The sequence below is a fragment of the Rhinopithecus bieti genome, unplaced genomic scaffold, assembly GCF_001698545.2.
Source record: "Rhinopithecus bieti isolate Rb0 unplaced genomic scaffold, ASM169854v2 scaffold_31548, whole genome shotgun sequence".
Lineage (NCBI taxonomy): Eukaryota > Metazoa > Chordata > Mammalia > Primates > Cercopithecidae > Rhinopithecus > Rhinopithecus bieti.
This window is the reverse complement of record NW_016814470.1, coordinates 4807972-4825470: the sequence shown is the minus strand read 5'-3', so window position 1 is coordinate 4825470 and position 17499 is coordinate 4807972. Positions and strand designations below refer to the sequence as shown.

The 17499-nt window shown below is 51.5% G+C and overlaps 1 protein-coding gene across 1 annotated transcript in view; it reads left to right on the top strand.

Annotated features, from left to right (window-relative positions):
- Positions 1–8498, top strand: part of SMAD6 (SMAD family member 6) — an 81443-nt gene extending 72945 nt beyond the window's left edge. The window contains exon 5 of the mRNA XM_017851061.1: positions 7505–8498. Within this exon, the coding sequence (XP_017706550.1) occupies positions 7505–8043 (539 nt within the window). The 3' untranslated portion in view covers positions 8044–8498. The remainder of the gene's footprint in view (positions 1–7504) is intronic.
- The last annotated feature ends 9001 nt before the right edge of the window (positions 8499–17499 follow it).

Here is a 17499-nt window from a genome sequence, read left to right as displayed (position 1 = left end):
AGGAGAGTTAAGTGGAAACTCCTTTTTCCCTCTAAGTTTGATAACAAAAACTACTTATCTAATGGGCAAACAAGGCTTTAAAAGGGGTGTTAGGTTAACCAGATGCAGGGCCACGTAATTACTCCCAGGCCTGGGAGCCACAGATGAAAAGCTGCCGGTTGGACTGGAACTTGAAGCCACAGGCATGACATGGGACAGAAGAAAGGAGTTTTCCAGGAGGGCAGGAGGCCTCACTGCAGCCCTGTGCAAAGGAGATTGGAAAAGCCAGCCCTGGGCCCCTATTCAGCTCTGCCACCAACTTGCTGGGTGACCCTGGGCAAGTCACTTAACCTCTCTGGCCTCTGAGACTTTTGAGTATCTCTTCTTCACTCTCGATAGGGTCTGGGCCTGTCTGCCCTTGTTTCAGGCCTATCAACGAGGTGCTGAGCAGGCCCCTTCCGTCTAGCCCTGGGAGAGCCAGGGAGGTTGCTATGGCCCAGGTGTGTGTGAAGCAGCAGCAAAGACTTGGAAGGTGAAGGAGTAGGGACCACCTGGTCCCCTGCTGACCCAGACCTTTGAAGACCCAGAGGACTTGGGCTGAGCCTCCCATGAATGCCCTGAACCTTTGAGTCTAAGCTGGGCACAACACTGGTTCCTTTAGGGGATGGCTGAGTCTGAGGCAGTCTGGTCAAAAGGAAAGGGGGAAGCAGGAAGAAAGCAGGCTGCAGTTTATGCTCAGGCTCTTGGAGCTTGCAGCCCACGGGGGAGCACACAGGAACGTTCCTGCCCTTTGTTTTGACAGAAAACTGCTGATTCGAAGAAGCTAAAGGCTTTTCTTGGGATTTCAGCACTCCCCGCCTCCCTCAGACTGCAGTCAGCTCCCTTGGTGCCCCTGCACCCCCACAAAATTACATGTTGGGCTCGCAGCACCCTCCCTGGGCAGAGAGGCGTAGAGGAAAGAATGCCAGCCGTCGGAGGGGTGGATTTCTGTGCAGGGGAGAAGGCCTATTGTTGGGACCAGTCACCTCCTCCTCCTCGGCACAGACAGCCACCACCCTCTGGTGGCAGGAATGTGGTTGCCACGGGAGGGAAAAGGGCTTGTCCCCTGGGCCACTGTGGAGCCCTGCTGGGGCCACTCTAGGACAGCTACAGGACATTGCCACTTTCTTCTTTTTAATTTTTTCAAGGTATCATACCTAAAATGAAATCCACGGTTCTTTAAGTGTACAGGGTGTGGCTTTTTACAGCACAGATGCCCAAGTTCCCATGGTTCCAATCAAGAAATCAGACATTTCCATCATGCTGGAAAGTTCTCTTGTGCCTCTTCCCAGCTGTCTCCCTCTCCCCAGGGGTAACCACTGTTCTGATTTATTTTATTTTATTTTATTTTATTTTATTTTATTTTATTTTTTGAGATGGAGTTTCGCTCTTGTTGCCCAGGCTGGAGTGCAGTGGCACAATCTTGTCTCACTGCAGCACCCGCCTTCCAGGTTCTAGCTATTCTTCTGCCTCAGCCTCCTGAATAGTTGGGATTAAGGCGCCCGCCACCACACCCGGCTGATTTTTTTGTATTTTTAATAGAGACGGGGTTTTGCCATGTTGGCCAGGCTGGTCTCGAACTCCTGACCTCAGGTGATCCACCCGCCTCAGCCTCCAAAATGCTGAGATTATAGGCGTGAGCCACCATGCCTGGCCACTGTTGTGATTTACACTGCTGTAGATTAGTTTGCCTTCTCAAGAGTTTTGTCTCGGTGGAAATACACCACGAACCTTCTGTGTCTGGCCTCCCACGCTCAATGGGATGCCCTTCAGATTCACGCACCTTGTTGCAGGTGTCAGTAGCTTGTTCCTTTTTCCTGGTGAGTAGTGTTTCATTGGCTGGATGTTCCTAGTTTTTGTTTGTTGGTTTTCTGTTGATAGATATCTGAGCTGGTTTCTGGGTTTGGGTGGTTAGGACTAGAGCTGCTAGTCCTAGGAACATTAACTAAATCACAGAAATTTAGAGCTGGGGAGAGAGTAATGATCTCATTGTTCAGATGGGAAGACTGAGGCCAGAGGAGGGAGATGACCTGCTGGATCAGGGCCAGGTGGCAGGACTCCTCCCAGGCTAGTGCCACTCTGCCAGATCCATCCCAGACACAGCGCCTCTCCTCCTCCCCCGGCACCCTCCCAGCAGGACCCAGAGTCTGGCTGGGAACTAGGCCAGGCCCTGAGCAGGGGGCAGTGAGCAGGCGTTTCGGTCAGAACTCGGTCATCTTTGATGTTGTTCACTCGGGTCTGACTCCCCGGTATTTATTTGCAATTAAAGAGTTGGTTCCTAATTAGGCTGATGGCCGTGGGAGATGGCAGTACCACAGCCTAGGAGCCACGAGGAGAAAAAGATCCTTCTGTAAGAGACTGTCCCCTCACCTGAGTGGCAGCCCAGGCTTGTGACTGAGAGGCACAGGGTGAAGGGGCCGTGCAGCTGTGGGAAGTACAGAGTAGGGACCATGGGTTAGGGGGCACCTACCTTCTCACTCATGGTGTCACAGAGAGCATGTCAGCTTGTGTTGGACACACTGCATGAAATCTGAATGCACATATGTGTGTGAGAGAATGGAGCCACAGCAGGGCTCATTCTAGACATTCAGACATGCATTGCTTCATCCTTCCATTCCTTCACTCACGGGGCACCTCTTTCACTGCAGGTACCAGGCTAGGGGCTAACCCCTAACATTTGTAAAGTGCTTTGCAGTTTGCAAAGGGCCTTGTCCACAGTCCTATTGAGACCTTCCATGGCGGCGACCCTGGGCCATGACCCCCAACCCCACTAAAGATCCCTGGCCTCTGAAGGGTAAGGCCAACACTGGAGCCCATAAACAAGGCAGCTCCTTCCTTCTGCACCCACTTGATTTTGCCGGAGTGTCTAGAAAATTCAGAGATGGACAGTGTGTGAGTGGGGCACTTGATTATTGAATCAGTCCTTTTGCAAATACAGTGACTGAGTCTTGGAGACATTTAGCAGTTTATCGATGGCCACATATCCAGTCAGTGGTGGCAGCCTTAGGACAGTCTCACTGTGAAAGCTTGTGGACCATGCGGCATGGGTTAGAGTAGAATTCTGGGCTCTCAAGTTCTGGCCCTAGGTCTGCCACCCACTGCTGTGTGTCCTTGGGCAAGTCCCTCGACGCCTCCCAGGATGCTGTCTTTGGGACACCAGATTATTGGACTCCATTAGTGGTCCCAACAGGCCAGTCTCAAGACTAAGTTTTCATTGGTCCATGGTGAAAGAAATAAAAATAAGTTAGAAAATAAGTCTGTACATGGCAAAATAAAGCAGTGGTAGGCCGGGTGCAATGGCTCATGCCTGTAATTCCAACACTCTGGGAGACAGACAGGCAGATTGCTTGAGCCCAGGAATTTGAGACCAGCCTGGGTAACATGGCAAAACCCGGTGGCATGTGCCTATAATGCCAGCTACTTGGGAAGTTGAGGTGGGAGAATCGCTTGAGCCTGGGAGGTCGAAGCTGCAGTGAGCCGAGACTGCGCCACTGCTGTACCCCAGCCTAAGTGACAGAGTGAGACTATTTCTCAAACAGAAACAAAAATGAAGCAGTGGTCAACCTGTGTCATTCCCAACTCCCCTGTTAAAAAAAAAAATGTGTTGGTTTGTGGAAGGCTGAAGTGTTGGGTCTCACTGGATAAGATAATGTCAGTGGATACTCAAGCTCTGATGCCCGGGGACTGAGAGCTGAGTGGGGACAGGGAGGCTGAGAGTGGCTGGCTTACCCTCTGGATCAGACAAGAGACCCTGGTTTTTGCCCACCACCCTTCCATGCCCTAGGGCCTGAACCCACCAGCCCACCAGCTGGGTTCAGGATTCCCTGTGGAGTGGGGGGTGGGGGCAATGTCCAGGCACTGGGACGTATTTTATTGTCTGCCCCCTTCCCTTTTATTAGGTTAGTGCAAAAGTCATTGAGGCAGGAGGGTCACTTGAGCCCAGGAGTTTAATCCCAGCCTGGGCAACAAAGCAAGACCTCATCTCTACAAAAGAGCTTTTGAAAATTAGCTGGGCACGAGGGTGTACATCTGTGGTCCCAGCTACTCGGGAAGCTGAGACAGGAGGATTGCTTGAGCCCAAAGAAAATATGCAGCCTTGGGATAGATGGAGACCCACCCCACCCCTTCCTAGTCAGAGTGTAGACCAACTTGGGGGCACTGGCCAGGAGCGCAGACGCCTGTTAAGGACAAAGGAGGGGCTGCAGTTCAGGTGCCCCAGGAAGGAGAGGTCAGAGAGGGCTTCCCGGAGGTGGCGGTCTGTCTCCCTGGATTTGGGAGACATAGCCAGGAGCGCAGGCCTGATGAGGTGTAACCCAGTCTGTTCCATCAAGGAAGCCGCAGGGGATGGGGCCTGGCTCAAGCCCTGGGTGTCCCTTAGCTGGATGGCTGGGGCAGGCAAGGCCTGAGGACGGCTCTGTGGATTCATCCCGTCATAGGTTACCATAGCGCGCACTGGGGCTAGGCTGGGGACATGGGTTTTGAGCAGGGAAATGGGGTGAGTTTGGCCTGGCTGGGGTGGGGGGAACTGAGAGGAGGGCGATAGGAAGTCCCACCTGTCCTTGAATTGAAAAACTTCCTTTTCTTTTCTTTTTTCTTTTTCTTTTTGTTTGAGACAAGGTCTCACTCTGTCACCCAGACTGGAATGCAGTAGAACAATGACAGTTCCCGGTAGCTTCAAACTCTTGGGCTCAAGCAATACTCCTGTCTCAACTTCCCGAGTAGCTGGGACTGCAGATGTACACCGTCATGCCCAGCTAATTTTTAAACGTTTTTTGTGGAGATGAGGTTTTGCTTTGTCGCACATGCTGGGCTTTAACTCCTGGGCTCAAGTGAGCCTCCTGCCTCAGCCTCCCAGAGTTCCCAGCCAGAAACGGTTTGGAAGCTGGGAAAGAGAAAGTCGCTCCCCCTGCCCCCTGCGCCCCTGCTCTTCCCCAGCTAGACTCTGCCTTTTTCCATGGGTCGGGTAGAGTGGCTGGGCAGCTGTCTCAGAGCCTTGTCTGTGAAGAGGTGCAGCAGTGACCCCTCCCTCAGTGAGACCCCTCCCTCAGTGAATCCTCCAAGAGTGGGGATAGTGACGCCTCAGCTTGTAAACAGTCACCTCTAGGACTCATGGACCATGAGAGCAGTCATGCTTACAGATAGGGAAACTGAGGCTTAGGGAGGGAGCGGGACTTGTTCAGTGTGCAGGTTTTAGGAAGGAGCCAAGGCAGAACTCTCTCTGGAGTGTGGAGAAGAGCTCCCATCTAGAGTGTAGCCTGGCACCAAGGCGGCCCCAGCATTCACTGGTGTGTACCCTGGGCCTCAGTTTCCTCACCTGTGGAAGGGGCTGCTAGCAGGGGTGAAATGAGGCTGTTGTGAAGAAGGGGCCCAGCTCACAGAAGGCACTCATGGATGCCGTTGCCCATCCTGTCTCCCAGCATACTCCAGGCATTGCTTTTTTTGCATCCCCACCTTGCTGTGCCTGACACAGTCATGGAATTCTTGTTGGTTGGTGGGCAGTGTGGGTGCTGGAGTTTCATGGCCAGACTAGCACGGTGCTGCTTTTCTGGCCCTTGGGGGCTCCCAGACCCATGCCAGATAGATGGCTGGGGAGAGGGGCACTGGAGTAGAGTGACTGGAGCTCAGAGTCAGCTCTCCCAGCTGCCCATCTGCTGGGACTGGCCTAGTGCCTGAACCTAGTGACCTCCCAAGGGCTTGAGCTGTCTCTGTCACTATTGCCCACTGGCTAAGGGCAGTTCAGTCAAGGGCAGGATGTAGAACCTCTTCCTCCTCTCCTGACCATCAGCTGGAAGCATCAGAGGCCTCCCTGGAGACTCTGAGGCAAAATGATCCAAGCTGTGGGCTGGTGTGAGGACTTGGATTACCCACCAGCAGACTTGGGGACCTGGGTCTGGGACTCAGTGCCAGGCACAGGGCAAGGGGCACATTCAGGAAGCCTGTGCCCAGCCCAAAGCCACAGCAGAACAGTCAGCCTCCAGGAGGCCCCTGAGGCAGACGGCCTCCTGCCAGGTGGCTGGCTGGGCCTCCCAGTACGTAAGGGGATGTCAGGGCCCTGCCACCGTGTTCTTCTGGGGTTTCTAGGCAGGGGAAAGCCAAGGCCTTTTAAAGGCAGCCAGAGCTGGCCGCACGCAGGCTCCCAGGTAAAGCTGTTAGAAGTGTTGTCCTCTGGGATTTGGTTGGACTTTGATCAGTTTTCCTCAGAAAAACAGCCATGAAGCACCTTGCTTTGCTCTGTCAGGCCTCCAGCAGAACACCTCCCTCTGCACAGGCCCAGGCCAGGGACCTGTGTGGAAGCAGGCATGGCAGGCAAATCATGTCACCTCACTGGGCAGTTATAGGTGCCAGCCTGCTTCTCAGAGCTGTGAGCTCAAAGGAAAGGCCAGATGTCAGAATCTGAGAAGCTGGCCACCTGAGAGCAGGGAGCACCCTGGTCTGTGTTGGTCTGAACTTTGGTCTCAGAAAATTGTTAAACTCCTCTAGACACACAGATGGCCCGAGTCAGAGTGTGACAAGGGATTTCAGTAACACCTTAGCTACCCCTTTGCTATACAGTGAGGAAACTGAGGCCCAGAGAGGAGCAGCACACACCTTCGATTGCTGGGCAGCTCCAGAGCCCTTAAGGAGCCATTTTCTTTGTCATTTAGGGACCCTCAGCTCCTCTGCCATGCAGAAGTGGCTGCAGTTCTGGTGAAAACCTGCATTTCCTGCCAAGAAAGCCAACTCAAGTGGGCGGTACCGGGAGGCTAAAGCTAAGGCAGAGAGCAGTCGGGCAGTCGTATTTATAACAAGGTCACCACAGGAATCCTGCTGCTCCAGGCCGGATGGGATCCTGGGGCAACTCCCCCCACCCCAGCTCGCCTCCCGGTGCTTGAGTCCTCTAATGTGGTGATTTCAACCCCCCCCCCCATCCCCCAATAGCCTAACCCTACTCTGTCAGGTTGAGACTTGGACTAGTGGATTCAAATCCTGGCAGGGTGCCCTCCTCTGTAGAACGAGGAGAAGGTGGCGCCCTTGCAGAGTGATCATGAGGACCAAGTGAGTCCTGTGCACTGTGAAGAGTAAGAAGTACAGCGCTCCACTCCTGGTCCGTGATGGGTGCTCCACAATCAGTCCCTCCTTCGGGGACGTGCAGGCAGCTATCTGTCTCTCCTGCTAGCATGAAGAGGCAGGGGCAGGGTATGCAGGGTTCATGTCTGTGCTTCCACAGCACCTAGCACACCACAGGTGCTCTCTGGCTTGCACTCTGTGGCTCATAACCTTTGTTTTCTCCTTTGTGTGAGTTTGTGTGTGTGTGAAAGAGATGTCCTGTTGTGTGCTATATTTCCTGAGGACAACCTGGCACACAGTCGGTGCCCACATGACTGCTGAATGCTGGAAACCTTACCCAGCTCCCACTGTGCAGACACCAGAGCCCACCTCCGCTCCCCGGTACCTCCCACCCCCACCCACCCCGAATAACGCGGCGGTCCCTGTGCTTGTCCCGCAGACGCCAGCATGTCTCCGGACGCCACCAAGCCGAGCCACTGGTGCAGCGTGGCGTACTGGGAGCACCGGACGCGCGTGGGCCGCCTCTACGCGGTGTACGACCAGGCCGTCAGCATCTTCTACGACCTACCTCAGGGCAGCGGCTTCTGCCTGGGCCAGCTCAACCTGGAGCAGCGCAGCGAGTCGGTGCGGCGAACGCGCAGCAAGATCGGCTTCGGCATCCTGCTCAGCAAGGAGCCCGACGGCGTGTGGGCCTACAACCGCGGCGAGCACCCCATCTTCGTCAACTCCCCGACGCTGGACGCGCCCGGAGGCCGCGCCCTGGTCGTTCGCAAGGTGCCGCCCGGCTACTCCATCAAGGTGTTCGACTTCGAGCGCTCGGGCCTGCAGCATGCGCCCGAGCCCGACGCCGCCGACGGCCCCTACGACCCCAACAGCGTCCGCATCAGCTTCGCCAAGGGCTGGGGGCCCTGCTACTCCCGGCAGTTCATCACCTCCTGCCCCTGCTGGCTGGAGATCCTCCTCAACAACCCCAGATAGTGGCGGGCCCGGCGGAGGGGCGGGTGGGAGGCCGCGGCCGCCGCCACCTGCCGGCCTCTAGAGGGGCCGATGCCCAGAGACACAGCCCCCACGGACAAAATCCCCCAGATATCATCTACCTAGATTTAATATAAAGTTTTATATATTATATGGAAATATATATTATACTTGTAATTATGGAGTCATTTTTACAATGTAATTATTTATGTATGGTGCAATGTGTGTATATGGACAAAACAAGAAAGACGCACTTTGGCTTATAATTCTTTCAATACAGATATATTTTCTTTCTCTTCCTCCTTCCTCTTCTTTACTTTTATATATATATATATATAAAGAAAATGATACAGCAGAGCTAGGTGGAAAAGCCTGGGTTTGGTGTATGGTTTTTGAGATATTAATGCCCAGTCAAAAAGCTAATACCAGTCACTCGATAATAAAGTATTCGCATTATAGTTTTTTTTAAACTGTCTTCTTTTCACGAAGAGGGGCAGGTAGGGCTTCTGCGGATTTCTGACCCATCGTGTACCCTGAAACTTGACTTCAGTTTTCATGTTTTATTGGATAAAGATAGAACGAATTGAAAAGGGAGGAAAGTCACATTTACTCTTAAGTAAACCAGAGAAGCTTCTGTTGTTCCTTCCTGCCCATGGCTATGGTGTGTCCATTGGGTAGGGATAGCGGTGGGGAAAGGGAAAATATACTGGCCATTTATCCTGAACAAGCTTTTCCAGTCTCATGGAGGAGGTTCATGCCCTAGCCTAGAAAGGGCCCAGGTCCATGCCTCCCATCTTTGAGCTATGAGCAAGCTAAAAGAAGACACTATTTCTCACCATTTTGTGGAAATGGCCTGGAGAACAAAGACTGAAATGGGCCTTAAGCCCACCTGCTACCTTGCAGAACCATCTGAAGCCCCATGGTGAGTAGATCCTTTTAGGACCTCGACAGGCTATTTCCCACCCCCCAGCCAAAAATAGCTCAGAATCTGCCCATCCAGGGCTGTATTAATGATTTATGTAAAGGCAGATGGTTTATTTCTACTTTGTAAAAGGGAAAAGTTGAGGTTCTGGAAGGATAAATGATTTGCTCATGAGACAAAATCAAGGTTAGAAGTTACATAGAATTGTAGGACCAGAGCCATATCATTAGATCAGCTTTCTGAAGAATATTCTCAAAAAAAGAAAGTCTCCTTGGCCAGATAACTAAGAGGAATGTTGCATTGTATATCTTTTTTCTTGGAGATTTATATTAACATATTAAGTGCTCTGAGAAGTCCTGTGTATTATGTCTTGCTGCATAATAAATTATCCCCAAACTTAGCAGCTTAAAATAACTAACATTTATTATCTCCCACAGTTTCTGTAGGTCAGGAATCTGGGAGCAGCTTAGCCAAGTGGTTCTGGCTTGGGGTCTCTGGTGAGGTTGCCATCAAGCTGTCAGCCAGGGCTGTAGTCATCTGAGTCTTGACTGGGTCTGGGGGACCCGCTCCAAGCTCGCTCACTTAGCTGCTGGCAGGAGCCCTCAGTTCCCTGCCACGTGGGCATCTCCACTGGGCTACTTGCAACATGGCTTCCCCAGAGCAAGTGATCCAGAACAGCAAGGGTGAAGCTGCTGGGTTTTTTTTGTTTGTTTGTTTTGTTTTGTTTTGTTTTTTGAGACAGGGTCTTACTCTGTCACCCAGGCTGGAATGCAGGTGCCCCATCATGACTCGCTGCAGCCTCAAACTCCCTGGGCTCAGGTGATCCTCCCACATCAGCCTCCTGAGTAGCTAGGACTACAGGTGCACACCATCATGTCTGGCTAATTTTTATACTTTTGGTAGAGATGGAATTTCACCATGTTGCCTAGGCTGGTCTTGAAATCCTGAGCTCAAATGATCCTCCCACTTCGGCCCACAAAGTGTTGCGGTTATAGATGTGAGCCACCATGCCCAACCTAAGCTGCTGTCTTCTGTAACTAGATCTCAGAAGTGACAGACCATCACTTCTGCCATACTTATTTGTCATACAAACCATCTCTGTTACAATGTGGGAGGGACTACACAAGGACATGAATACCAGGAGACAGGAATCATGGCCACCACATCCTCCAAGAAGAAAAACCATTTAACTTTGTTTCCCAAAGTTATTTACGAATAGACTGTCCCCACCCCTGTAATTCTGTCCCCATACCGAGGCATGCCAGTGCTTCTGGGCTGACCACAGCTGTTCACGCCAGGGTGCTCTGCACTGAGGCCCTGACCTGAAGACACTCAGCAGAGATGGCTGTCACACTGGAGTATTCAGAGGGCTCTTGGTGTGGGAGCAGGACAGGAGGCACCACAAGCTCACAGGCAGTTTGTGGGTGCACATCCAAAAGGAATAAGCAACCACTTCCATGGGAGTGCCGAGAAGGAGGAATCAGGAGGCCTCCTAGGAGGCTCAGTGCCTTGACCTCTGGTCCTCACAGGACAAATGAGTGGGAAGCTGGCAGGCTAAGGGTGGCAGAGGGTGCAGGAGCAAAGAGTTTGGGGATGGCAGAGACCAGGAAGCAGGAGGGGAGTTTCCAGACACTCGTGCTCTGGAGCCAGGCTGCCCGAGTTCAAATCCCAGTTCTGCCACTCAGAGTGACTTCAGTGACTTAATAACTCTTAACATGCTTTGGTGTTCCCATCTGTAAGATGGGAATAAGACTACCACTACCTCAGAAGTAGGTACGAACTGGTAGAGTGAAGCACGCCACAGAGTACCTGGTCTGTCACCAGGACACAGCTGCCATTATTCACACAGGGCCAGGGCTGGAAAGGGCTGGGCGGCCCTCAAACACCAAGATGAGGAGCTGGGGTGATCTTCAGGGGGCAGGGGGGAAGGTGGGCTGCTTCTCAGTGGGCCAGGGAGATGACCAGATCTGGGCAGCTTAAGGATCATTGCAGGGTCCTCTGAGCCCTGAACCCATCCTGGTGCCCCTTGAGCCTGGTGCCCACCAATGCCAGTCTCCTGAGAGGGGCTTTTTGCCATTAGAGGAAGCAGCCAGTCACCCTCCAATACCTGGATGTGGAAGTAATCATTATAATCTGCCATGATCACGGGTTGACAGCCCCATTTTATTGGTGAAGAAACAGGCCTGGAGCAGGGAGGTGCTCATCTCAAGCCTGTAGTCAAGGAATGCTGGAGTGTGACCCAGGTTTCCTGCCCCCTGCCCTGGGGACTATTGCATGCATATAGAAAGTTGACATCCTCTCCCTGTCTCCCAGATTCTCAGAGGGCGACCAGCCAGGCAGATGACTTTTTTTTTTTTTTTTTTTGAGACAGATTCACACTGTCCCCCAGGCTGGAGTGCAGTGGTGTGATCTTGGCTCACTGCAACCTCCGTCTCCCGGGTTCAAGCAATTCTTCTGCCTCAGCCTGCCGAGTAGCTGGGATTACAGGTGCCCACCACCACGCCTGGCTAATTTTTGTATTTTTAGTAGAGACGGGATTTCACCATGTTAACCAGGCTGGTCTCAAACTCCCGACCTCAGGTGATCCGCCCGCCTCTGCCTCCCAAAGTGCTGGGATGACAGGCATGAGCCACCGTGCCTGGCTGACATTTGCTTCTTAGAGCTAAGCCTCACTGGCCCCACCCTGGCCTTCAAGGAAAACTCTCCTGGTTCTGCTGCCAACCCAAACTCCTACACCCCTTCCCATTGCAAACTCAAGGCCCGAACTGAACGTGGAAGTCCCCATGCCTCCCTACCCATTCTGTTTCCCTGCACTGCTCAGGCCTTGGCCCTTCTGTCTGAACTCTGCAGACTCATAGCAGGCTGCTCTGTGAGGATGTGCTTGGAGCAATGACTAGTGACACTCACTCACTCACTCCCTGGGAGTCCTTGCAGATAAAGAAGCTGATGCTTACATTAATGATCATTTGTCCAAGCTCTCTGGAGGAAGGAACAAGCCCCTCTCTCAGATGACAGTCTGGAGCTCTCCCCATGCCCTGGTTGTGATTGGCTTTGCTGGAGTGGGCTTGTCTCTTGGGGGACAATATGCATGCCTGAAAGATTGAATTCTGGGGATCCAGAGATCTCAACCTTGAAGCTATCTCCTGTTCCGAAGCTGAGGACTTCCCTGAGGTCCTCGGATGGCCTCAAGTGTCAGGAGAGGCCCTGTGGCCACCTTCTCAGGGGTCTGAGAGTCCAGTTCCAACCCCTCTGTTTACAAAAGGGGAAATCGAGTTCTGGGAGTCGGCCTAGCTGCTGAGTTCAGCGGTGGCAGTACCTGCCGTTCTCCCTCCTCTCCTAGTCTTGTTGCTTGGCAGTAACTTTGTGGTTTCCCCTAGACCACCCAGGGATCTGGTGACTCAGGCTCCAACGGAGACACTTTCTAAACAAGCCCTGGGTCTCTGCAGAGTGCTGGGGGGATCCCGGTCCCTGCAGGCCCTGGGAGACAAGATTGGTAGGACTTACTGCCCCCTAAATCCAAGGTGATGCCCCAGAGGTATTCTTGCAATTGACTAGGTTTTTACATAAGGGTTAGTCCCCACATTCTCCTCTCCCCTCCATTCCATACCCCACTCCGATCTCCAGCACCTCTCCTGCCTTAGTCTCTGGGTGTGTATGTTGAGGGTAGGAATGGAGGGGTTGACCTAAGAAATGAGAGGAACAGATAGGGAGAGAGAAGAGAACCTGAAGATTTTGGGTTCTTGTCTCAGATGAGAAAACCTGAGGCCAACAGAGGGGTTGCGAGTGGCCTGAGGTCACACAGCATGCACACACATTATTCATCTCTGGGGACTTCCTGGTGCTCCACACTTCCATAGTCCACTTCCTGCCCATCTGTCCCCTCCTGCAAACTCCCATCCCACACATTGCAAGGGACATAAAAGCCCCAACCGCCTATGGCTGCAGCTGCCTTGTTTTAATCCTGACCCTGCCACTTAGCAGCTGTGTGACCTTGGGCAAGTTACTTGAGTTCTCTGTCTCAGTTTCCTCATCTGTAGAAGTGAGGAGTACTAATATGAGAGTATCTACCTCCTAGAGTTGTTGGGAGGATTAGATGAACTCGTGCCTGTCAGGCACTCAGACCTGGCCTGTATTAACCACTCATCAGGTGTTCACAGGTATGACTTGGGGGCCTGGAAGGCTGCTCAGGGAGGTGAGTAAAGCTTTGGTGTGGGGACTCCTCAAGTGTGAGGACTCAGATCCAGATCCCTGAACCTGCTGGTGGCCTTGGGCAGTCACCTGACCTGTGTGAACTCCTGTTTCCTCAGTTGGGGAGTAGAGTCAATGATCCACAGTCACGTCCCTCCCCTGACAGCTGCTGCCCCTCTCCGGCCACCACCAATCCATCCTCCACCCGCAGGGATGGTCTGCACCCACATCTGACCCACTCCTCCTCCAAGTGCCAGGATGACTCCCTGTACCCTCAGAGGATGTAGACCTGCCTCTGAGAGTGGCCTGTGACGCACTGATGGAATGTGGTTCTGCCCCATCTCAACCCCAGACAACCCCCTTCAAACACCGCACTCCAGACTTCTCTGTCTGTCTGTGTCTTCCAGGCCTTTGCCCAAGTTGTCCCCTCCTCTCAATCATCTGCCAGCCTACCCCATCCAGGCTCTGACCACACCGGTGTCTACTCTTTCTTTCCCTGGAGACTCCTGAGAGCCAGAGATGTCTCATATCCCACTGGCTCACATGGCCACGGGCCAGCCTAGTGGCGGATACAAAGGATGGACTCCCTGGATGTTTGTGGAATGAAAAGACCATGGAGGTAGTGGATGTGGGCGAGTTATATAAACTCTAAAGGGCCAAGCAGGCATGTAGAGGGGGGTATGTTTATTAGCGTCACGTGTCTCCATGACAACCCCCAGCTGGCTTCTCCCTACAGGCCCCTAAGATCACTCACTCCTCCCCCACCCTCAGGCCCAGGCTCTGGGGATTCATGGCCTGCAGCCTTATTCTACCCTCTTGAGAGTGTGATGGCAAGAATTCCTGTTTGCATCTGTTAAAGTACAGGAGAAAAAAAAGAATTCTTGGTTTGTGGTGGGAGGTGAGCGGGGTGGGGGGGCATCCATTGGATGAATTAGAACCACAGACTTAGGGAACATCTGAACTGGGAAAGGCCTCAGAGTGCGTCTAGTGCCATGGCTATCCCTGAACTGAGGCCCAGAGAGAGCAGGGCGCTAACTAGGGTCACACAGCAAGGCAGTAGCAGAGGGAGGCCAATACATGACTTGAAGCTCCTTCCAGAGCCAGCCTCAGCAATGCAGCAAAGGCTTCTGGGAAGCCAGCATTGGCCTGAGCAAAGCAGTTGAGAGGTAAGAAGAGTTGGGGTGTAGATCATATGTTTCATTTTGTTTTAATTGTGGTGAAGTATATCTATATATATGTATGTATACATATATATCATAAAATTTCCCATTTTAACCATTTTTAAGTGAACAGTTTGGCAGCATTAAGTACATTTATATCGTTGTGCAGTCATCACCTCCATCCATCTTCAGAACTTTTTCTATCTTCCCTGTGTTTTTTACATTTTACTGTGGTAAAATATACATACCATAAAATTTGTCGTTTTAACAATTTTTAAGTGCACAGTCCTGTGGCGTTAAGCACACTGTCATTGTTGCATTCCTTATGCTTTTTAATGAAAGGCAAATGAAGACAAGGTTTTTAAATCCTTCATCCTGGGATTTTGAGCCCTTGCTGACTTCCAGCAGCCCTGAGAACCTAGAGGGGGGTGTGTGTCATCCTGACCCATTTGGGGGTTTGGAGGAGGCTGTTGCGGAGTTGGGGAGGCGGTGTTCAGGCTAGGCTGATCATCACTAGCGACACAGACTGAAACAGCCTGGTAGCCTCTCTACCCTTTTTATTTATTTATTTATTTTGAGACAGAGTTTTGCTCTTGTTGCCCAGGCTGGAGTGCAATGGTGCGATCTCGGCTCACTGCAACCTCTGCCTCCCAGGTTCAAGAGATTCTCCTGCCTCAGCCTCCCGAGTAGCTGGGATTACAGGCATGCACCACTACTCCCAGCTAATTTTGTATTTTTAGTAGAGACGGGGTTTCTCCATGTTGGTCAGGCTGGTTTCGAAATCCTGACCTCAGAAGATCCGCCTGTCTTGGCCTCCCAAAGTGCTGGGTTCACGGGCATGAACCATCGTGCTCGGCCCTCTCTGACCATTTTTAAAACAACTATCAATGGGGCTAGTGGAATGTGGATAAAGTGTCCAGGATTTCTGAGCCTGAGACTAGGAGTCCATGGTCTGAGCAGAGGAGAGATGGTTTTCAACTTGACCTCCTTGGGCTCTCTGGGGTACCATGGGAGACCTGGGTAAGTGATGCTGGGAGAGTTCCCCCTCTTCCCAGGCCTCAACTGCCCTTCAAATGAAAAGTCTGAGCCAGATGGCTTCTGGGGGAATTCAGGGGCTCAAGAGAACTCCTGCCCCTCACCCAAAAGTCTTATGCTCCAAGAGAGGCAGCTACGGCGGACTTTCACGTTGAACCTGCAGAGCGGAGCTGGGACGATTGCTAGTAACAGAACTCTTACTTTGCTTAGAGATAATAATAGCAGTAATCATTTACTGAGGGGCTTGTTATGTACTTGTTATGTTTATATCATGTCATGTAATCCTTATCCCATTTTATAGATGAGTCTCAGAGAAGTTAAACAAATTTGCCAAGGTCACACAGCTGGTAAGTATCAGAGCTGGGTCTCACACTCAGATCTCTCCTTCCAGAGCTGATGTTCCTACCCCCACACCCCTGCTGGTGGCAGCACTTCTGAACTTGACTTTCCACAGCTGCTGAGCACACAGGCTTTGCAGCCAACTTCTGGGGCTCCAGGCCCAGCTCTTCCTCGAGCTAAGTGACTTTAGGCATGATACTTATAGTCTTCGAGCCTCAGTTTTCTCATCTGGTAAAATGGGCATAATAATACGGTAGTTAGGGAAATTAAATTAAATGAGTTAATATTTGTGAAGTAGTTAAGCAGGGCCTGGCCTATCGTGAGTGACATTTAGTATTTGTTGAATTTTTAAAATAATCATGTTTGGGCCAGGCATGGTGATGTGCGCCTATAGTCCCAGCTACTTAGGAGGCTGAGGTGGGAGGATCACTTGAGCCTAGGAGTTTGAGTCCAGCCTGGGCCACATAGTGAGACTCTGTCTCTATAATTAAAAAAAATTAAATACATAAAATATTATGTCTGTTGCCAGTTTTTTGGGTCAGTTCTGCTTGAACCAGCAAATTGGAAATGTTTATTTTCAAAATAGTTTTGCTTTCTATTTCTCATCATTGAGCAATGAACAAAATGGAGTTTTTGGAATGCCTAGGAAAACACGCACATAAACACCACTGCATGTATTCGCACAGTCCAAGATGCATTTTCGTTACCATTTTAACAGAAATACAACTATTCATGAGTCTTTGCAGAGGAGGAAAAAAAATCTCTTCCAAAATAGGCCATTCAATGTTGGCCAAGTTCCTTAAGCTGCCTAAAATGGGCAGCATTTTGGTGTTTTCCAAGTACAGTGTGTGTATTAGAAGCTGATCTTTTGGAATTGCTGACTGCTCCCGTCCCTTATTTCCTTTCCTTCTCTACCGATGGGGCAAGGATGTTTGCCATTCCTGGCCCTGATGACAACTATTTTGACCCTTTAAGAATTCTCTGCTTTGTGCTGCCCCAAATATAACATCAACGAATGTCAAAAGCCACATCAGGTCCCCCAAAAAGCTGAATGGCACTGGGTCTGTCCTGGTGGCTCCTGAACCCACTTCACTCTAGGGCCCAGGGGCTCTGAGGTCTAGCTCCTAGGGCCCCTTGGCACCATCTGGGCCCACACCTAGGATCCCTGCTGTACCCTGGCCGTGATGAGAGGTGTCCTTGTCATAGCTTGCAGAAAAGACTTAAGCCACGCAGATTTTTAAATTGAGGAATTGTCAATCCATATGTCTGGGAAACTTTGTTCTGTCCGAGTCTGACCCTGGGTGCTCTGCTAGGTGAGGGCTGGCCCAGGCCCAGAGGAAGCAGGAGATGTCATCACACATCTTCTGTGACAGTTTCTAAGCCTTGGGGGTGGGCTCCCAAGTGACCAGGAGAAACCAAAGGCCTTTGAGGTAAGTTTGTTCTTGAATTTTCCGTTGTTGGGGAAAGAGGAGACACTAGGTACCTGAAGTCCACAAAGCCAGTGAAAACCATCCTTGGACAGAGAGATTTCTCTACCTTCTCCATCAAGCCTTATGCCTGAGCTGCTGATGATGATGGAGGGGCCAGCTTCAGAGAGAAGTGAAAGTGGACACAGGTTTGAATCCTGGCTCCATCGTTTTCCAGTTTGTGTGAATTTAGGCATTTCATGTTTCCCCCGAGCCTTGGTTTTCTCATATGTAAAATGGGGATGATATCCTCTACCATGTAGGAATCAAATGAGAAAGCATATCGCATTTAGAGACAATTCTCCATGGGTCTCTCTGCAAATATTGCAAGCAGAAGCACTGATGGCCT